We start from the raw sequence: 23658 nt of genomic DNA, 5'->3' as shown, positions 1-23658 counted from the left end.
AGTTACACTGGATCAAACTACAGATAAAATGTTTTGTGATTTATTTCAAGTTCCCTGTACATTACTGTCTTTAACACAATAGTGTAAAGACTACTTTAACAAATCGCTATCACAAAATAATTATCCTAATTATAGTTAATCTTCATCCATTTCATTTTATTTTATTTTTATTTATTTTTTAGATGGAGTCTCACTTTCTTGCCCAGGCTGGAGTGTGATGGTGCTCTTGGCTCAATGCAACCTCAGCCTCCTGGGTTCAAGCGATTCTCCTGCCTCAGCCTCCTGAGTAGCTGGAACTACAGGCACCTGCCACCACGCCCAGCTAATTTTGGTGTTTTTGGTAGAGATGGGGTTTCACCATGTTGGCTAAGCTGGTCTCAAACGCCTGACCTCAAGTGATCCACTCACTTTGGCCTCCCAAAGTGCTAGGATTACAGGTGTGAGCCAATGTTCCTGGTCCCATTTCATTTTAAAATGTTGATTATATTCTATCACTTATTTTTAAAAATTAAGGTTTAAACTAGTTGTTGAACTAATTAGTTTTTAGCAATATATACTTTTTCATTATTTGCATGTAGCAATTTAAATGGTGCCTAACAAAATTAATGTATTTTTGAATATTTATACATATTTCTTATATTATTCCCAAAAGATCAACACATATCTATATATACGTTAAATAAAAACCTTTCATCATACATTCTTTACTTGAAAATAATGTAAGAAATAGCTTAAATATTAATATGAAATGGCATATAAATTCATTTTTCTGTCTTATATCAGATCCAAACATTTTAATATTGTGTTTAGTAAATTCTTATAAGACATATTCTACAATTTATTTCTCAGCATTTTTTAAAAAGTATTCATCAGGGGGGCGGAGGAAGATGGCCAAATAGGAACAGCTCCAGTCTCCAACTCCCAGCGCGGGCGACACAGAAGACTGCTGATTTCTGCATTTTCAACTGAGGTACTGGGGTCATCTCACTAGGGAGTGCTGGACAATCAATGCTGGTCAGCTGCTGCAGCCCGACCCAGCGAGAGCTGAAGCAGGGCGAGGCATCGCCTCACCTGTGAAGCGCAAGGGGGAAGGGAATCCCTTTTCCTAGCCAGGGGAACTGAGACACACAACACCTGGAAAATCGGGTAACTCCCACCCCAATACTGCGCTTTAAGCAAACGGGCACACCAGGAGAATATATCCCACACCTGGCCAGGAAGGTCCCACGCCCACGGAGCCTCCCTCATTGCTAACACAGCAGTCTGTGGTGATCTAACCGCAAGGCAGCAGTGAGGCTGGGGGAGGGGCGCCCGCCATTGCTGAGGCTTAAGTAGGTAAACAAAGCCGCTGGGAAGCTCGAACTGGGTGGAGCTCACAGCAGCTCAAGAAACCTGCCTGTCTCTGTAGACTCCACCTCTGGGGACAGGGCACAGCTAAAAAAAAAACAACAACAACAAAAAGGCAGCAGAACCTCTGCAGACGCAAACATCTCTCTCTGACAGCTTTGAAGAGAGCACTGGATCTCCCAACAAGGAGGTTGAGATCTGAGAACGGACAGACTGCCTGCTCAAGTGGGTCTTTGACCCCTGAGTAGCCTAACTGGGAGACATGCCCCACTAGGGGCTGTCTGACACCCCACACCTCACAGGGTGGAGTACACCCCTGAGAGGAAGCTTCCAAAGGAAGAATCAGACAGGTACACTCGCTGTTCAGCAATATTCTATCTTCTGCAACCTCTGCTGCTGATACCCAGGCAAACAGGGTCTGGAGTGGACCTCAAGCAATCACCAACAGACCTACAGCTGAGGGTCCTGACTGTCAGAAGGAAAACTATCAAACAGGAAGGACACCTATACCAAAACCCCATCAGTACGTCACCATCATCAAAGACCAGAGACAGATAAAACCACAAAGATGGGGAAAAAGCAGGGCAGAAAAGCTGGAAATTCAAAAACTAAGAGCGCATCTCCCCCTGCAAAGGAGTGCAGCCCATCGCCAGCAACGGATCAAAGCTGGTCAGAGAATGACTTTGACAAGATGAGAGAAGAAGGCTTCAGTCCATCAAACTTCTCAGAGCTAAAGGAGGAATTACGTACCCAGCGCAAAGAAACTAGAAATCTTGAAAAAAGAGTGGAAGAATTGACAGCTAGACTAATTAATGCAGAGAAGGTCATAAACGAAATGACAGAGATGAAAACCAAGACACGAGAAATACATGACAAATGCACAAGCTTCAGTAACCGACTCGATCAACTGGAAGAAAGAGTATCAGCGATTGAGGATCAAATGAATGAAATGAAGCGAGAAGAGAAACCAAAAGAAAAAAGAAGAAAAAGAAATGAACAAAGCCTGCAAGAAGTATGGGATTATGTAAAAAGACCAAATCTACGTCTGATTGGGGTGCCTGAAAGTGAGGGGGAAAATGGAACCAAGTTGGAAAACACTCTTCAGGATATCATCCAGGAGAACTTCCCCAACCTAGTAGGGCAGGCCAACATTCAAATTCAGGAAATACAGAGAATGCCACAAAGATACTCCTCCAGAAGAGCAACTCCAAGACACAGAATTGCCAGATTCACCAAAGTTGAAATGAAGGAAAAAATCTTAAGGGCAGCCAGAGAGAAAGGTCGGGTTACCCACAAAGGGAAGCCCATCAGACTAACAGCAGATCTCTCGGCAGAAACTCTACAAGCCAGAAGAGAGTGGGGGCCAAATTCAACATTCTTAAAGGAAACAATTTTCAACCCAGAATTTCATATCCAGCCAAACTAAGTTTCATCAGTGAAGGAGAAATAAAATCCTTTACAGATAAGCAAATGCTTAGAGATTTTGTCACCACCAGGCCTGCCTTACAAGAGACCCTGAAGGAAGCCCTAAACATGGAAAGGAACAACCGGTACCAGCCATTGCAAAAATATGCCAAAATGTAAAGACCATCAAGGCTAGGAAGAAACTGCATCAACTAACGAGCAAAATAACCAGTTAATATCATAATGGCAGGATCAGTTCACACATAACAATATTAACCTTAAATGTTAATGGACTAAATGCTCCAATTAAAAGACACAGACTGGCAAACTGGATAAAGAGTCAAGACCCATCAGTCTGCTGTATTCAGGAGACCCATCTCACATGCAGAGACATACATAGGCTCAAAATAAAGGGATGGAGAAGATCTACCAAGCAAATGGAGAACAAAAAAAAGCAGGGGTTGCAATCCTAGTCTCTGATAAAACAGACTTTAAATCATCAAAGATCAAAAGAGACAAAGAAGGCCATTACATAATGGTAAAGGGATCAATTCAACAGGAAGAGCTAACTCTCCTAATATATATGCACCCAATACAGGAGCACCCAGATTCATAAAGCAAGTCCTTAGAGACTTACAAAGAGACTTAGACTCCCATACAATAATAATGGGAGACTTCAACACTCCACTGTCAACATTAGACAGATCAACGAGACAGAAAGTTAACAAGGATACCCAGGAATTGAACTCATCTCTGCACCAAGCGGACCTAATAGACATCTATAGAACTCTCCACCCCAAATCAACAGAATATACATTCTTCTCAGCACCACATCGCACTTATTCCAAAATTGACCACATAATTGGAAGTAAAGCACTCCTCAGCAAATGTACAAGAACAGAAATTATAACAAACTGTCTCTCAGACCACAGTGCAATCAAACTAGAACTCAGGACTAAGAAACTCAATCAAAACCGCTCAACTACATGGAAACTGAACAACCTGCTCCTGAATGACTACTGGGTATATAATGAAATGAAAGCAGAAATAAAGATGTTCTTTGAAATCAATGAGAACAAAGATACAACATACCAGAATCTCTGGGACACATTTAAAGCAGTGTGTACAGGGAAATTTATAGCACTAAATGCCCACAAGAGAAAGCAGGAAAGATCTAAAATTGACACTCTTTAACATCACAATTAAAAGAACTAGAGAGGCAAGAGCAAACACATTCAAAAGCTAGCAGAAGGCAAGAAATAACTAAGATCAGAGCAGAACTGAAGGAGATAGAGACACAAAAAACCCTCCAAAAAATCAATGCATCCAGGAGTTGGTTTTTTGAAAAGATCAACAAAATTGACAGACCACTAGCAAGACTAATAAAGAAGAAAAGAGAGGGGAATCAAATAGATGCAATAAAAAATGATAAAGGGGATATCACCACCGGCCCCACAGAAATACAAACTACCATCAGAGAATACTATAAACACCTCTACGTAAATCAACTAAAATTCTAGAAGAAATGGATAATTTCCTGGACACTTACACTCTTCCAAGACTAAACCAGGAAGAAGTTGAATCCCTGAATAGACCAAGAGCAGGCTCTGAAATTGAGGCAATAATTAATAGCCTACCCACCAAAAAAAGTCCAGGACCAGATGGATTCACAGCTGAATTCTACCAGAGGTACAAGGAGGAGCTGGTACCATTCCTTCTGAAACTATTCCAATCAATAGAAAAAGAGAGAATCCTCCCTAACTCATTTTATGAGGCCAACATCATGCTTATACCAAAGCCTGGCAGAGACACAACAAAAAAAGACAATTTTAGAACAATATCCCTCATGAACATCGATGCAAAAATTCTCAATAAAATACTGGCAAACCAGATTCAGCAGCACATCAAAAAGCTTATCCACCATGATCAAGTGGGCTTCATCCCTGGGATGCAAGGCTGGTTCAACATTCGCAAATCAATAAACGTAATCCAGCATATAAACAGAACCAAAGACAAGAACTACATGATTATCTCAACAGATGCAGAAAAGGCTTTTGACAAAATTCAACAGCCCTTCATGCTAAAAACGCTCAATAAATTCGGTATTGATGGAACGTACCTCAACATAATAAGAGCTATTTATGACAAACCCACAGCCAATATCATACTGAATGGGCAAAAACTGAAAAATTCCCTTTGAAAACTGGCACAAGACAGGGATGCCCTCTCTCACCACTCCTATTCAACATAGTCTTGCAAGTTCTGGCTAGGGCAATCAGGCAAGAGAAAGAAATCAAGGGTATTCAGTTAGGAAAAGAAGAAGTCAAATTGTCCCTGTTTGCAGATGACATGATTGTATATTTAGAAAACCCCATTGTCTCAGCCCAAAATCTCCTTAAGCTGATAAGCAACTTCAGCAAAGTCTCAGGATACAAAATTAATGTGCAAAAATCACAAGCATTCTTATACACCAGTAACAGACAAACAGAGAGCCAAATCAGGAATGAACTTCCGTTCACAATTGCTTCAAAGAGAATAAAATACCTAGGAATCCAACTTACAAGGGATGTAAAGGACCTCTTCAAGGAGAACTACAAACCACTGCTCAGTGAAATCAAAGAGGACACAAACAAATGGAAGAACATACCATGCTCATGGATAGGAAGAATCAATATCGTGAAAATGGCCATACTGCCCAAGGTTATTTATAGATTCAATGCCATCCCCATCAAGCTACCAATGGCTTTCTTCACAGAATTGGAAAAAACTGCTTTAAAGTTCATATGGAACCAAAAAAGAGCCCACATTGCCAAGACAATCCTAAGTCAAAAGCACAAAGCTGGAGGCATCACGCTACCTGACTTCAAACTATACTACAAGGCTACAGTAACCAAAACAGCATGGTACTGCTACCAAAACAGAGATCTAGACCAATGGAACAGAACAGAGTCCTCAGAAATAATACCACACATCTACAGCCATCTGATCTTTGACAAACCTGAGAGAAACAAGAAATGGGGAAAGGATTCCCTATTTAATAAATGGTGCTGGGAAATTGGCTAGCCATAAGTAGAAAGCTGAAACTGGATCCTTTCCTTACGATCCTTATACGAAGTTTAATTCAAGGTGGATTAGAGACTTAAATGTTAGACCTAATACCATAAAAACCCTAGAAGAAAATCTAGGTAGTACCATTCAGGACATAGGCATGGGCAAGGACTTCATGTCTAAAACACCAAAAGCAACGGCAGCAAAAGCCAAAATTGACAAATGGGATCTAATTAAACTAAAGCGCTTCTGCACAGCAAAAGAAACTACCACCAGAGTGAACAGGCAACCTACAGAATGGGAGAAAATTTTTGCAATCTACTCATCTGACAAAGGGCTAATATCCAGAATCTACAAAGAACTCAAACAAATATACAAGAAAAAAACAAACAACCCCATCAAAAAGTGGGGAAAGGATATGAACAGACATTTCTCAAAAGAAGACATTCATACAGCCAACAGGCACATGAAAAAATGCTCATCATCACTCGCCATCAGAGAAATGCAAATCAAAACCACAATGAGATACCATCTCACACCAGTTAGAATGGCAATCATTAAAAAGTCAGGAAACAACAGGTGTTGGAGAGGATGTGGAGAAATAGGAACAGTTTTACACTGTTGGTGGGATTGTAAACTAGTTCAACCATTATGGAAAACAGTATGGCAATTCCTCAAGGATCTAGAACTAGATGTACCATATGACCCAGCCATCCCACTACTGGGTATATACCCAAAGGATTATAAATTATTCTACTACAAAGACACATGCACACGTATGTTTATTGCGGCACTATTCACAATAGCAAAGACTTGGAATCAACCCAAATGTCCATCTGTGACAGACTGGATTAAGAAAATGTGGCACATATACACCACGGAATACTATGCAGCCATAAAAAAGGATGAGTTTGCGTCCTTTGTAGGGACATGGATGCAGCTGGAAACCATCATTCTTAGCAAACTATCACAAGAAGAGAAAACCAAACACCGCATGTTCTCTCATAGGTGGGAACTGAACAATGAGATCACTTGGACTCGGGAAGGGGAACATCACACACTGGGGCCTATCATGGGGAAGGGGGAGGGGGGAGGGATTGCATTGGGAGTTATACATGATATAAATGATGAATTGATGGGTGCTGACGAGTTGATGGGTGCAGCACACCAACATGGCACAAGTATACATATGTAACAAACCTGCACGTTATGCACATGTACCCTAGAACTTAAAGTATAATAATAAAAAAAAAAAACAGAAAAAAAAGTATTCATCAAATTGCAAATCAACATTTGTATTCTGAATTTTCAAAAAGAAAGTCAGGTCTTATCTCATAGAAAATCTATTTGAATAGTTGTTTTGTCAGGGAGAATTGGCTTTGTAAATTAGCTTATATGGCAGACAACAGAGACCAGTAGATCCCCTAAAGCTGCTAGAGTTGGCAGGGCAGAGTACTGCAGAGAGCTGCACAGAGAGTTACCAGGGATCAGTAGAGGATCCCCCTCCAGTATTTGGGGGTGTACTATGAGGAAACTGTCTGAGGCCTGGGAAAGAAACACCCAAAAAGATTAGAAGGAATAGTGCCTAGAGCTCGCACAGGCCCAAGATAGTGCCTATTCCTGCAGCCAAAGTAGAAAACTTCATAATTCACAGAGCAATGGTTGAAAAAGAAGACTCTCAATAGCAGAGAATTTAACCCAAGAGTAAACACAGCTCTGTCCCGCCTAACAAAGTTTAAAGTAAAATGATCAAACTGCTTCCAAATAAACTCTGTCTCAGAACAAAGTTCTAGATTATTTTTAGGAATATAAAAATATCCATAATCTCTTTTCTTTTCTCTTTTCTTTTCTCTCTCTCTCTGTCTCTTTCTTCTCTCTCTCTCTCTCTCTCTCTTCTCTCTCTTTCTTTCTTTCTGAAGGCTGTCATCTGACCACCCTATGTTTTCTTCAAGTAGTTTTAGGGTTCTTGCTCCTATGTTTAAGTCTTTTTTTCTTTCTCTCTTTCTTTTCCTTGTTGACAATTTTCCCGAGCAAACTAATGCAGGAATGTTTAAGCTTTTAATCCATTTTGAATTGACTTTGGTATATGGTGTTGAAATAAGGGTCCAATTTTATTTTTCTGTGTACTGAAATTCAGTTTCCCCTACACCATTTATTGAATAAAGCTGCCTTTTTCTTCTTGGCAAAAAAAAAAAAAAAAAATCCATAATCTGACAAGGTAAAACTTGTCTGACATCCAACAAAAGATTACCAAGTATTAAAAGAAAACAAAAACAAGGAAAGAAAAAAAAACAACAAGTAATTGAAACACACCCAGTATTTATACAAATAACAGAATTAGCAGACAAGTACATAATAACAATTATTACAACTACACTTCACATGTTTAACAGACTAGCAAATGCTAAGTAGAGACATGAAAGAGATTTTAAGAAGACCAAGATCAAAATTCTCAAAGTGAAAACTACAATGTCTAAGACAAAAAATACACTGGATGGGATTAATAGCAGTTAGGCAATACAAAGGAAAAGATTAATGAACTTGAAAATGGAGTAACAGACACCACACAAAATAAAACACAAAGAGAAAAAAAGACTGAGAAAGAAAATAAAGAGAGCATCAGTGAGCTGTAGAACAACTGGAAAACTTCAGGCAACCCACTGCATATGTAACTGGAAAACCCCAAAGGAGGGAAGAGACAGAAAAATTATTTGAAGAAATAACAAAGTGTTTCCAAATTTGATTTAAATCCAAAACCCACAGATTCAAGATGCTCAACAAACCCAAACACAAGAAATATGAAGAAACCTATATCAAGAAACATTATTAAATTGTTTTAAGCCAATGATAAGGAGAAAATCTTAAAAGCACCTAGAGAAAAAGAATAACATACAGAGAAACAAATATCAGAATATTAGATTTTTCATTAGAATAATGCAAGCTAAAACACAGAGAAGCAAAAATCTTTAAAGCACTGAAAGAAAAATGTCAACTTGGACCATCTTTAATGAGGGAAAATATCTTTCAAAAACAAAAGTAAAATATAGATCTTTTCCAGACATACAAAAGCTGAAAGAATTGATCACCAATAAACCTGTATTACAAGAAAGAACCTTCAAGCAAAAGCAAAGGATATCAAATGGAATGTGGATCTATGCAAAAAACTGATGAGCACCAGAAATGGCAACTATGCAGATAGTATAAGTAAACAGTCTTCATGGTAAATGTCAGAAGAACGTTCATTTTTTTAAAAATACATCATCATAGGAATACTTCTCAATGTTCTGATCCATGTAAGTTTCCTTACTCAAAATTTTCACCCGTTCTAATATGCGTTTTGTTTCTCTGAACTATACATGAAACTCTGAACTAATGAAAAGGACAGAAACAGAGGGGAAAACATAAAAGGGAAAAAGAGTAGGAAAAGGGATAAACAGAAAAGTATCTGAAATGTCAGAAACCCTTTCTCACAGCCTGATTCCATCAAAAGCATTTAATTCCAGGTCTTTTGGTATCTAATATTTCACTATATCCATTGCCACTGAATAAATATTTTTCTGCATTTGTCACAGTAATGTCAGTAGGATCTTTGAGCCAGGGCAGAACAGTAGCATTTAAGTGAACTAAAGTAAATTAACACTTTCTTAATACCAGCTGCTTCTCTTTCCTGGGTGAGTTAGAGAACGTTCAAGTTTGGCATCTGTCTCAGGTAGAAGGCAACGGAGAACACAGTTCTGACTCAGACGTCTGTACACTTGACACACTCTACACATGTTTATCTGTCAAATGAGCTAATCAACAAATATTTTTCTCTATTAGTTTTCAAAAGAAAAAACAATACACATGAAAAGTGAATCATTATATATGAATTCTTTTAAGGTATATTCTAAGGTCAACAGAAAAATTTATCAGTATTCTAAATCTTCCTCATCTTTAGTACTCTACAATGGTTAGAAGGACACAGGATCTATAAAATCTATAACTGCTGAATAAAAACTTTATTATGCATAAGAAAGTATAGTTATCTACGGCAGAAAAGCAGGTTAATTAAAAGATTTTCAACAAGGATTGAAGCAAAATGGATTATCCTCCAATTTAACCAAAACAGTGCTGCCCAAATGATGATTCCACAGAGGTAATTTAAGGACCACAGTGGGAGGTGAAGGGAGTTTGAGTACTGAGATCAAAAACTCTGCATTCTCATTTCAATCCAAGCAGTCTTTTTATTCTATCTACAGGGATCCACATACTGTATGTTTTTTTAAGGGAGGGGTGTTAGCTGATTAAAACAAAAACGTTTGTGTATGTTAGAAAAATGTCCTTAATTTACTAAATAAACCTTTTAAATAAGAAGATTATTTATATCACAGTGATACATCAGTTTGTCGAAAAAAACATTTCCATTTATTATAAAAACCAAAATGACCAGCCAAAACATTTTTGCTCCCATTAAGTTATATTAAAAAGTCATTCTAATCCATAGTAACTTTATTTTTAATGTATGAGCTAAAGAAGCATTAAACAAAGGATATTCTGAAAAGTACTTTTTAAAATATAATAAGTAATTATGGTCTCACCTGTACAGCACTATTAAGAAAGCAGCTGTTTTGTCCTGGTTCATTTAACAAGCCTTTGGTAGGGGCTAGGGATAGCATACTTCCAGGCTGATAAACTTTTCCAAGATTGCCACCAGGTTTCCGTAAGAATTTTACCCATGCCATTTTCAAGCAACTTTGTTTGCATTTAGGCTAAAAACTATACACTTTTATGTAATATTTTGCACAATAAAATGGATGTCTTGAATTGTCCACTTAAAGCCACTGCAGTCTATTTTAATAATGGAAGTTTCCAAGTCCATATCTTTCCTGATGTTATAAACTCTTAAAGACTTTGACGAGTAACAATACGGTGCATAAACATACAAGTTCTAAGCACTAAAAAAGAAAACTGTTTTAAACAAGGCCTTAAAGATGTTTAGATGTGTTAAATTTTATGGGAGCTGTATAAGGTTAATATGAAAATGATTTTTTTTAATGGCTAAAAATACTGATAAACAAATCATCTCCTTTAATGCATAAGCCATTTGTCCTGATGAACAGAATATGCTAATAAAAGATGGAGAGTTGGCATTTGGCATGATTCCTTTGGTTGTTTGTTTTCCTTATGTTTTTTTAACAAGAAAGTTTTCTTTCTCTTTCCCAGGTGAAGTTATGAAAGATGACTCCATATTTCATATCAATGTGACCTCAAAGCAAATCTACAAAAAAGAAAAAAAAAAGTTTAAAAGCAAATGCAAATAAGAAAACTCTTAACTTTACCATTTCAACACAAATATTGAATATAGAATTAAAACTCGTCATAAAAAGGATCAGAACTGATAGCATTCTAATATATATATTTTTTAATTTCATCATTTACATTTTTAAAATATCACTGTGACATCAATCCCTACCTACCTTAAGCTCAATGCTCAAAAGATGGTTTCATAAGGAAAATATTCTCCAAAAACCTAGAATAAATTATATTTCAGCTGGTATCCTATATCTGTCAATACTAAATTGTTCTATTTATTAATATGTTGTTATCCATCTTACACAGAATCATATTTTTCCAAAAAAGACAGATTTTATGTAAAAGGATATGTATAATTATTCAAAAGAAATCTTTAAGTCATAAATAAATCTTGGTGAATTAAATTTCCATGGTATCAACAAATGCACACTCCTGATTAAAAGGACTTTAAATGTTAAACTTATGAATTAAAAACAAATGAGTACAAGAATACCTTGTTTTATAGCATTTTACTCAATTGCACTTTGCAGATATACTGCCTTTTTAACAAACTGAAGGTGTGTGCCAACCCTGTACCAAGCCAATCTACCAGCACCATTTTCCCAACAGCATATGCCCACTTCATGTCTATGTGACACTTCAGTAATTCTTTTTCATTATTACTGCATCCGTTATGCTGACCTGTGATGAGTTATCTTTGATGCTACTACTGTAATTGTTTTCAGTCTATGTGAACCACTCTCATATACAATAGCAAGCATAATCCATGAATGTGTGTATTCTGACTGCTCCACTGACCACCTGTTTCCCCAACTCTCTCCTGTCCTCAGGCCTCCCTATTCCCTGAGATGCAGCAGTATTGAAATGACGTCAGTTCATAACCCTACAATGGCCCCTAGGTGTTCAAGTAAAAGGAGTCGCAAGTCTCTTATTTTCAGTTAAAAGTTGGAAATGACTAAGCTTGGTGAGGAAGGCATGTTGAAAGCCAAGACAGGTGGAAAGGTAGGCTTCCTACACCAAACAGTAAGTAACCCAAGTTGTGAATGCAAAGGGAAAGCTCTTGAAGGAAAATTAAAAGTGCTACTCAAGTAAACACCTGAATGATAAGAAAGTGAAACTCCCTTATTGCTGATATTGAGAAAATTTGAGTGGCCTGGACAGAAGATCCAACCAGTTATAACATTCCTTCAAGCCAAAGCCCAATCCAGAGCAAGGCCCTAACGCTCTTTAATTCTATGAAAGCTGAGAAAAAGAGGGTGAGGAAGCTAAAGAAGAAAAGTAGGGGCCGGGCGCGGTGGCTCAAGCCTGTAATCCCAGCACTTTGGGAGGCCGAGACGGGCGGATCACGAGGTCAGGAGATCGAGACCATCCTGGCTAATATGGTGAAACCCCGTCTCTACTAAAAAAAAATACAAAAAACTAGCCGGGCGACGAGGCGGGCGCCTGTAGTCCCAGCTACTCGGGAGGCTGAGACAGGAGAATGGCTTGAACCCGGGAGGCGGAGCTTGCAGTGAGCTGAGAGCCGGCCACTGCACTCCAGCCTGGGCGGCAGAGCAAGACTCCGTCTCAAAAAAAAAAAAAAGAAAAGAAAGTAGGAAGCTAGAAGAGGTTGGTTCAGGAGATTTAAGGAAAGATACCATCTCCATAACATAAAAATACTAGGTGAGTCAGCAAATGCTGATGGAGAAGCTACAGCAAATTATCCAGAGATCTAGCTAACTGATGGCTACACTAATTAGCAGATTTTCAGTGTTGAAGAAGAAACAGTCATCAACTGTTTGACAGATGAAGACTGTCATCTGTTGAAGAAACAGTTGAAGACTGACAGTGATATGGACAGATAGAAGAAGATGCCATCCAGGACATTCTCAGTCAGAAAGAAGTCAATGCCTGGCTTCAAAGCTTCAAAGGACAGGCTGACTCTTTTTTTTTTTTTTTTAATTACTTTTTAATTTTTTCCAACCTTTTGTTGAGGGCTGACTTTCAATAGATTGCAGTGAGGGAGCTGCTCTGCTATGTACAAAATCCCGACCCAGAAGCAGGTTGTCTACAAATGGTTTAGCACCAGGTTCCCCACGAATGTGTGTTGCGTGACGGGCGAGGGGGCGGCCGCCTTTCCAGCTGCAGGCCAACTCTCTTATTAGGACCTAATGCAGTTGTTGACTTCGAGTTGAAGCCAAAGCTCACTTACCATTCTGAAAATTCTAGGGCCTTAAAAATCATGATAAATCTAGACTGACTATACTCTACAAATGGAACAACAAAGCCTGGATGACAGCACATCTGTTTACAGCATGGTTTACTAAATATTTTATGCCCACAGTTGAAGACCTACTGCTCAGAAAAAGATTCCTTTCAAAATATTACTGTTTATTGACAATGCACCTGGTTACCCCAGATTTCTTGATAGTGATGTACAAAGAGATGAATGTCGCTTTCATCCTTGCAATAACCATTCTGCAGTTCATGGATCAAGGAGTATTTTGACTTTTAAGTCCCGTTATTTAAGAAACACATTTCAGGCCGGGCGCGGTGGCTCACGCCTGTAATCCTAGCACTTTGAGCGGCCGAGGCGGGCGGATCATGAGGTCAGGAGATAGAGACCATCCTGCCGAACACGGTAAAACCCTGTCTCTACTAAAAATACAAAAACAGTAGCCGGGCGTGGTGGCGGGCACCTGTAGTCCCAGCTTCTAGGGAGGCTGAGGCAGGAGAATGGCATGAACCCGGCAGGCAGCGGAGCTTGCAGTGAGCGGAGATCGCACCACTCCCACCTGGGCGACAGAGCAAGACTCCGTCTCAAAAAAAAAAAAAAAGAATATAGGGCAAGAACATACTAGTGAGCAACAAGTTCAGGCCAAGCAATTCTCCTACAAAGCATTAAAAAAGGAATAAGGAAGCAGAAAATATAAACACTTCTCAAAAGGTATGAGACACTGTTAAAATATTTAAATGTCAATATCTAGTAAGATTCTCAGGAAGGGAAATAAGTAAATATCTCTAGAAATGATTAAGAATTTCCCAGAATTAGAGACTGAGAAACTCAGATAAAAACAGGATGTGTAACTCAAAGAATTCAAACATGATGTAGGAAAAAAGAGAAGATGAAAACTGTGAAACCTAAATACTAAAAAGAAAACAGATTTCCAAGTCAATTTATAGTCAAACAATAGAAAAAATAAATCCCAAAGTAAAATTTTACAAAAACTGACAACATCTTTACAAAAAGCCTGATAAAGGTGAAAAAAAAAAAAAGAGAGAAACATAAACACTAACGAAATTGATAAAGGAGAAATGACCAGACACATAAGCAATGGTAAGAATATTTCTTTCTTTCTTATGGCAATAACTTTGAAAATCTAAAGGAACAGGTAATTTCCTACAAAATACAAATTACCAAAATTAATACTAGAAAAAATGAAAAGCTTAAAAAGGCTAGTTTAGAAGAAAATGGAAAAGAGATAAAAGTTCTCCCATGTTAAATGGCATCTGGGTCAGATAAATTCAAAGTTAAATTTCATCTAGACTTCAAATAACAGTTAATTCTAGTGTTAGATCTCTGCAGGCCACAGGGAAAATGAAATAGAAAGTAACCCCAAATCATTTCATAAGGCTAACATATCCTTCATATCAAAACATAATAAACCTCGTATGAATGTGACATGATTATAGGTACAAAAATAATAAATAAAATGCTAGCAAACAGAATCAATGTCAAAGGAATAACATACTCTTGAAAAGAATAATGCAGTTTATTATGAGAATGCAAACGTGAGTCTATATTTATTCTCTCAATAAATATTTGGGAGGCTGTGAGGAAAATAGCTAACAGAGCATATTCATAACAGTCAAAAAGTGGAAACAACCCAAACAAATGTCCATCAACCAATCAATGGATAAACAAAATGTGTTATGTATATTCATATAGTGGAATATTATTCAGCCATAAAAAGGAAGTAGTGACGCATATTACAACATGAATGAACATTAAAAAAGTTAAGCAAAGTGTAAGAAGTCAGTTACAAAAGATCACATATTATATGATTCCATTCATATGAAATGTCCACAACTAGGAAATCTACTAAGATAGAGAGAAGATTAATGGTTGTTTAGGACTGGAGAAGTGGGGGTTATAGGAACATGAGGGGTGATCATTAAAGGTAGAGTTTCTTTCTGAGGTGGTAAGAATGTTCCAAAATTGACTGTGGTAATATACATATACTTCTGTGAATATACTAAAAACCACTGAATTTTACACTTTTAAAGGGTGAATTGTATAGTATGCGATTACATTTCAATAAAGCTGATTTTTAAAAAGAGTAAAAGACTTTACATAGCACTCCTGAGACTGCCATCCTTACAGTGGTCTGCTTGCAGGGCTGACCTTTGGGAATTCAAGATTTGGGAAGGCTTTCTACGACCCTGGTAAGAGTGAGTCACTGCACTTAAACTGCACAGACAAAATGTTTATCCTGAACACTTGTTTTCCTTCTGGAACTCAGGAATTTTGGTACGTCCCAGGCAGAGGATGCTTATGTGACCACCCCATAATAAAATGTTAAGCACTGAGTCTCTAATGAGCTTCCTGGTACACATTTTATACATGTCATCACAAAATCTATTGCTGGAGAAATCAGTGTGCCCTGTGTGACTCCACTGGCAGAAGACAACTGGAAGTTTGTGCCTGGTTTCCTCCAGACTTCACCTCCTGCTCCTTCTCTGTTTGCTGATCCTGCTTTATATCCTTTCACTGTAATAAATCGCACCAATGCATACAACTATATGCTGAGCCCTGTGAGTCCTGCTAGAGAACCAACAAATCTGTCAGGTGGGAGGGATCTTGGGGGCCTCCAAAACCAGAGGCATTACAGTACAGTAGTTGAAAGCTGCTTCATTTCTAGCAGACTGGCAAAAATATTAAAATACTATTGGTAAGGATAAAAGGGAAGAAGTACCTTCTTTCACTGCTAATAAAAAATGTAATCATACTATTATACCCTCTGGCAATATTAGATCAACATGGCAACAATTATTAAAATTTAAAACACACTTCAACCTCCAAAACTCAATACTGAGAATCTATACCCCAGAAATAAAAGTACTATTTTTATTGAGGTGAGGTACATTAGGTTGTACCAGTAAATAATGAAGGAAATAAAGTAAATATCCATCAGTAGGAACATAATTGCTAACAGGGTGTTTGCAGTGAATTCCTATAATTTTATGTTACCTCTGCATTCACTTTGAACATAAGTTGGACTTTCTCATACCAGAAGCAGTGCTCAGTTATCCTTGACAGTTTCCAGTTTTCTGCCTCCTAGTTCCTCAATGTGGTCAATCCAGGTATCTACTTCACACAACTGCTTCCTAGTTACTACCTCTTTATAGGTGGTCAGTGAAATACAAGCCCCTTGACTTGACCTACTGACTCACACAGCCTGCATGGGCTATGCAGATATGCCACAGTGACCACCTTTCAGTCACAGTGACTCCATGAAACATGTACCCACTTACTCTAAACCCACCAATTAGAACTCCCTGCAGGAAACCCACCTAGGTAATATCCTGGACTCCAATAAAGGCTTTGGCCCACAGGTTCCCCTCGCTCTCTGTCTCTTGCTCCCCACCCAGTGGTTGAATATGCGTGTCTTGGTGGCTCCCCACTTCTAGTTGGCCATAGGAGGCATGCTGCCCTCTCCTCTCTCAATTTGTAAGTAACACGGCTTCTGTTATTTCATGTGTTTTGGTGAGTTGTATCCTGTGTGTCTCACCCAATAACAGCGGAATCCAACTTCTTTTCTGGTCAGGACTCTCCTAGAGAATGGCTATCTAGATAGGAATAAACTCAACACAGGTAAGACGAGCTACAAGGGCATCTGCCAGTATAAACAAGTTTCCTGTGAGAGACACCTATCAAGGGTCATGGACACTAAGGCATTAGGTCATATGCCAGGATAAAGAAGTATCCTGTGAAAGGCACATTGTAAACACCAATGACCAGATCTCTGAAGTCCTGTCAGGGACAGGGTAGTGTTTATAGCCACTCTCCAGAGACAGCCCACAAGACCACATTAGGGGAAAATACAACAGTGTTTTTGAGTGACAAAGGCAAAATGCAGGAATTTAATATGATCTCACTTTGGTAAAACAATGTATGTGTGAAAACACATACGCATTATATGATCACCTGAGCAAGGAGGAGTATATATGTATAATTGAAACAGGGTTAGAGAGCCAACTTAGAAAATAAAAAAATATTAACTCAGTTATGTGCAGTTGAAGCCCAAAGAAAAAAAAGAACAAAACATGTAATTATGCAAAGTCAGAGATATGCATATTATAGCATAAGATCCATGTGGAAGCAGAATAGGCTTCTTAGAGAGGTTACATCTTACTATAAAATGAAAAATGAGCACAAGTTTCATGTGTATGTTGGGAGGACAAGATGTATTTCAAAGAAATGCTATGAACCAAGTAATCAAGTAATATACACAATAAAGTATGAGGCAGACAGAACCAGGGGTCAGATCATGGCTGGTCTTGAAGGTCACATAAGAAATTTAGACTTAGAGGCTGGGCGCGGTGGCTCAAGCCTGTAATCCCAGCACTTTGGGAGGCCGAGACGGGCGGATCACGAGGTCAGGAGATCGAGACCATCCTGGCTAACACCATGAAACCCCGTCTCTACTAAAAAATACAAAAAAACAGCCGGGCGAGGTGGCGGGCACCTGTAGTCCCAGCTACTCGGGAGGCTGAGGCAGGAGAATGGCCTAAACCTGGGAGGCGGAGCTTGCAGTGAGCTGAGATCCGGCCACTGCACTCCAGCCTGGGTGACAGAGCAAGACTCCGTCTCAAAAAAAAAAAAAAAAAAGAAATTTAGACTTCACCTAATAGGTGGCAAAAACCTTTTGTTGGTTTTAAGCAGGGAAATTACAATCAGACTTGTGGTATAAACAGACCATGGCAATGAATCAGATGAATTTGAGGTAAATTAATCTGCAAGTAAAAGGGATAAATTGGGAGGCTGGTGAAGGAATGCGGAGGAGAGATGGCATGGGCCTGCACAAGGGCAGCGGTAGCAGGAACAGAGGATGAATATGATACTCTTTCAGATGTAAGGTCAGCAAAACCTATGAAGCAGACAGGAAAGTAAAGAAAGTTCCCAGGTTTCTATAGTGAATGGTAGTAGGACTGTTACACCAACTCAAACAGCATTTATAGGAAAATGAGCTTGTTTGAGAGAAAATAGAGTTCCATTTGGGATAAAATGAAAGAGATTCTACAGAACATTCAAGGGGTGAGATCCAGTAAACATTAAAATTCAAAAGGTAATCCTGGGGAAGAGTTTAGGGTTGAACATAATGGATTTTCAAGTCATGAACATATAAACATAAGAAACCATAAGAATAGATGAAATGGGCCGGGCACGGTGGCTCAAGCCTGTAATCCCAGCACTTTGGGAGGCCGAGACGGGCGGATCACGAGGTCAGGAGATCGAGACCATCCTGGCTAATACGGTGAAACCCTGTCTCTACTTAAAAAATACAAAAAACTAGCCGGGCGACGAGGCGGGCGCCTGTAGTCCCAGCTACTCGGGAGGCTGAGGCAGGAGAATGGCGTAAACCCGGGAGGCGGAGCTTGCAGTGAGCTGAGATCCGGCCACTGCACTCCAGCCTGGGTGGCAGAGCAAGACTCCGTCTCAAAAAAAAAAAAAAAAAAAAAAAAGGGCATGCAAGTGAGAAAAGTGGCAGCCTGAAAGAATATCAGAAACACCAGGTTTATGGTAGTAATTATTACACTGGAGCCAGTATTATTTCAGTCTTTATTTCACATAATGGTACCATATATAGATGGCTGGATAGATGACAGCAGATAGTCACTATAGTCTATGTTGTGCAAAATTACTATTGTATCTGACAGAGGTTTAGAGCTGATGTTGCTAAGACCATTCAGATTTATAATCCCCAGGCAGAATACCTGGGTAGCAAAAAGGAAGGCAGAGCAGAAGGAAACTAACTCTAACAGAAGGTCTAGAGGAACAGCTAGTAATTAACTCCTTCCTCCCTTTTATTCCTCTAAATCTATTTAGACACACAACTGTAGTTTTCCTTACTCTTTCTTCTATTTTATATTATTTTTTCTATTTCTATTTTAGTCTATTTTCTATTCAATAAGATACAAATTAAACCATTTAGAGGTCACTAGTTCTCACTGACAGCTAATTTTCCTATGTACAATATTTTTGTACATAGGATGTTTAAGTTAACCAGCTTTTGAAGTTGCAATCAATAAAATTCATCCTGTTAGAGTACAGTTTAGTAAGTTTTGACAAACCTACAGTCATGTAACTATTACCAGAACCAAGCTATAGAACATTTCCATCACCCTGAGAAGCTCTCCTGTGCCCCTTCACAATCAATAACATTCCTCACTATGGTAGGCAGAATTCCAAAAGTGCACCCACCCCGCATCCCCAGATTTCATACCCTATAGAAACCTGTAAATATGACAAGATATCTATTCCATGATCACGTTACGTTATATGGCACAGTTGACCTAAAAATATGGTGATTATCTGGTTGGGCCTAATGTAATCACATGAATCCTTAAAAGCAGAGCGCTTTCTCTGGCTGGTGACAGAAAAAGAGAGATTTGAAGCACGAGAAAGACTTGATGTGCCATTGCTGCTTTGAAGGTGGAAGGGGCCTTAACATGAGAGAACAGATCCTGGTTGACAGTTAACAAAGAAACAGGAACCTCACTCCTACAAGGAAACACCTCTGCCAACAACCTGAATGAACCCGAAAGCAGATTCTTCTTCCTTAGGGTCTCCAGATAAAAGGCCAGGTCATTTGATGCTTCGACCACTCTTGTAAGACAGAGAGCAGAGAATCCAGTTAAAAACGACCTAGACTTCTGACCTACTAACACTGTGAAATAATAAATGTGCATTGTTTTAAGCTGTTAAAGTTATAGTAATTTGTCACGTAGCATAGAAAATTAATACATTCAACCCGCAAGGAAACACTGATCCACTTTCTGTCCTAGTTTCAACTTTTCTAGAATTTCTCATAAATGAACTCATACTTTTGAGTTTCATCTGTATTGCTGTACAAATCAGTAGTTGTACATTCCTTTTTATTACGGAGTAATATTCTTTTGCTTATCTCTTTACTAGTAGGTAGATTAATTAGAGTTGTTTCCATTTTGGGGTTATTATGAATTAAGTACCTACATACATTCAAGTACAAGTCTTTCTGTGGACACATTTCTCTTGTAAATACCTAGCAGTGGGACTGCTAGGTTGTACTGTAAATGTATGCTTAACTTTATAGAAAATTGCCAAAGTGCTTTCCTAAGTTTTTGAATACTATACAATTTTTAATTCCCCCCTTATATAGGAGAGTTATAACTACTCCACATATTCAACAATTGTTACTGTAAGTCTTTTTAAGTTAAACTATTCTAGTGGGTGTGTTTAGCAGTATCACATTACAGTTACAATGTGCATTTCTGTAATGACTAATGATATGGAGTAGCTTTATGAAGATATATGCCATTCATATATCTTCAGAGAAATACATATTCAAATCTTCTACTCACTATTGTATTGGGTTGTATGTGTTATTGACACAGGAGTACTGGGAAGGGAAGAGCATGGTTCCTTTAAATGATATGGAAGCGGGGAAGGGAAGTGCTGGGTAGAGGAGGCTGTGATCACTGGCTAGGGCTCCACCTCCATGGACCTAGGGTGAGGACAGGCACTCCTGCCTTTGTGCCCAAATGTTGCATTTCCCAAGACCACCCTGGCCCACCACGCCCCCATCCTGGGCCTATAAAAACCCGAAACCCTAGCGAGCACACACACAGGCCGCCAGATGTCAAGAGAAGATGCGAGCCGCTGGTCGTCAAAAGAAGCATGCCAGCACAAAAGCACACCAAAAGGCACCCAAGCACACCACCAGGCCATCGATCACCGGGAAGAGGCAGAGTTTGGCCGGGGCCAACTAGTAGCCCAACTCTAGGTGAAAACCATCTCCTTTCTGGCTCCCCCACCGGCTGAGAGCTACTTTGACTCAATAAAACTTTACACTCATTCTCCAAGACCACATGTGATCCGATTCTTCCCCTACACCAAGGCAAGAAACCTGGGATACAAAAAGCCTTCTGTCCTTGTGACAAGGTAGAGGGTCTAATTGAGCTGGTTAACACAAGTGCCTATAGGCAGACTAAAAGAGCCACCCTGTAACACACGCTCACTGGGGCTTCAGGAGCTGTAAACATTCACCCCTAGACACTGCCATGGGATCAGAGCCCCAAAGCCTGACCATCTGTATGTTCCCTTAGAGGTCTGAGCAGGGGGACACTGAAGAAGCGAGTCACACCGCCATCGCACACCCTGCAAGGGGGAACAAGGGAACCTTTCCTGTTTCATTATTATTGAGTTTTAAGTCAACCTCAGGTCACTGCAAGCTCCGCCTCCCAGGTTCATGCCATTCTCCTGCCTCAACCTCCCAAGTAGCTGAGACTACAGGCACCCACCACCACGCCCGGCTCACTTTTTGTATTTTTAATAGAGACGCGGTTTCACCATGTTAGCCAGGATGGTCTCGATCTCCTGACCTCGTGATCCGCACACCTCGGCCTCCCAAAGTGCTGGGATTACAGGTGTGAGCCACAGCGCCCGGACATTAGAGTTATAATCATCTCATAAAGTGAACTGGGAAGGGTTTTCTCCTCTTTAATTTTCTGGAAGAGTTTATGAAGACCTGCTATTATTTCTTCTTAAAAGACTGGTGGAATTCATCAGTAGCACTATGTGGGCCTAGAATTTTCTTTATGGGAATACTTTAAATCACAAATTTAATCTCTTTGATAGAAAGTGCTACTTAGGTTTTTATTTCTTCTTGAGTGAGCTTTCATAGTTTGTGTCTTTAAAGGACTTTTCCCATTTCACCTAGTTGTCAAATTTATTGGCCAAAAAATTCACAATACTCTGTATTATCCCCTTAATGTTGGTAAGGTTTGCAATGATGTCCATTCTTTCACTCCTGATACCGTTAATTTGTATCTTCTCTTTTATTGATCAGTCTTGGCTAGGGATCAATTTTATTGATACTGTCAAAGAATCAGCTTTTCATTTCACTGAGTTTTTTTTCTATTGCTTTCCTGTTTTCTATTTCATTGGTTTCCAGAACTCTTTTTTTTTTTTTTCTCTGCTTACTTTAGGCTTAATTTGCTCTTCTTTTTCCATTTTTCTGATAAAAGCTTAGAGCTTTCTTCTTTTCTAATATAAGCATTTCGTGTTATAAATTTCCCTCCACACTGCCTTAGTTTAAATCCCACACAGTCTGCTATATTGTGTTCAATTGTATTCTATTCAACATAGTTTCAAATTTCCCTTGTTCAACTTTCAAGTACTCCTTTCCCCAGCCTCCTGGAGTTTCTCCCTGTACCCAGTTCCCAGCCAGAGATTCAAGGGCACTCTTATGCAGACTGCCAGGGTTTTCTCTCTGTGAAATTCTTTCCCTTCTAGCATTCTGCTCCACAAATTCTAGTCACCTCAGCCTCCCCAACCATAGCTTTACACCAGATCTATAAAGATATTTATAACTAACCTCCCTCCCTAACTCCACAATATTTAAATGCACTGGGTTGCATTGTTAAATAATTCTAAACCTCATACATGCTAAGAAACACAAGTTTAAAATGTGACAGTCATGATATTCTTTTGGCTAGTATATAGTAATTTGCATTCTAACAGTTCATTGTTAAAACTGTGTAATATAATAAAACAAGGCTGCTTTGGGCTTAATGTAGCATTTACACATCGGTTCTGTTTAAAGAAATTCAGGCCAGGTGTGGTGGCTCATGCCTATAATCCCAACACTTTGGGAGGCCAAGGTGGGCGGATCACGAGGTCAGGAGTTCAAGACCAGCCTGGCCAAAATGGTGAACCCCCGTGTCTACTAAAAATACAAAAATTAGCCAGGTGTGGTAGCACACACCTGTAATCCCAGCTACTCAGGGGGCTGAGGTAGGAGAATTGCTTGAACTCAGAAGGTGATGCTTGCAGTGAGCCGAGATAACACCATTGCACTCCAGCTTGTGCAACACAGCAAGACTCCATCTCAAAAAATAAAATAAAATAAAAATATTTAAAAAGAAATTCAGGTCTCCAATAAAATACTATATGGATATAGGTACTTAGACTGTGATGCAAATCATCTTCCTTACTTTAAGTCATGGTCAAAAAAGTATGAAAGCCACTAAACTAAACTAACTTTTTTCCTTCTTTTGACACTGTAAGAAATATCAGGTCAGGAGAAGTTTAATGGACTCCAGGTTTTACAGACTGTAAGTAGTAGAGCTAAAATTCCACATTAAATACCTTAAGGGCCAATTTAACACTTTTACCTCTAACCAAAACACCTATGATGATCAGACCTGTTTTAAGGTGACCCTAGTAGCACTAAGAAAAATAACGTGGAAGGTAAAGATTCTAGAAGCACATCAGGAGGATCATGAACACAGAAGTACCAGAGAGGAAACTCTTATTAGTTGGGA

At 39.1% G+C, this 23658-nt stretch overlaps 1 protein-coding gene across 4 annotated transcripts in view; it reads right to left on the bottom strand.

The window, feature by feature from the left end:
• USP53 (ubiquitin specific peptidase 53) overlaps positions 1-23658 on the bottom strand; it is an 82716-nt gene that overhangs the window by 47360 nt on the left and 11698 nt on the right. For all 4 annotated transcript variants that reach the window (XM_033215124.1, XM_033215122.1, XM_033215126.1 and 1 more), the window contains one exon: positions 10377-11056. In XM_033215124.1, the coding sequence (XP_033071015.1) occupies positions 10377-10520 (144 nt within the window). In that variant the 5' untranslated portion in view covers positions 10521-11056. The remainder of the gene's footprint in view (positions 1-10376; positions 11057-23658) is intronic.

Source organism: Trachypithecus francoisi, unplaced genomic scaffold (assembly GCF_009764315.1).
Source record: "Trachypithecus francoisi isolate TF-2019V2 unplaced genomic scaffold, Tfra_2.0 Lachesis_group1, whole genome shotgun sequence".
NCBI classification, from domain to species: Eukaryota; Metazoa; Chordata; class Mammalia; order Primates; family Cercopithecidae; genus Trachypithecus; species Trachypithecus francoisi.
This window is presented reverse-complemented; position numbering and strand designations above follow the sequence as displayed.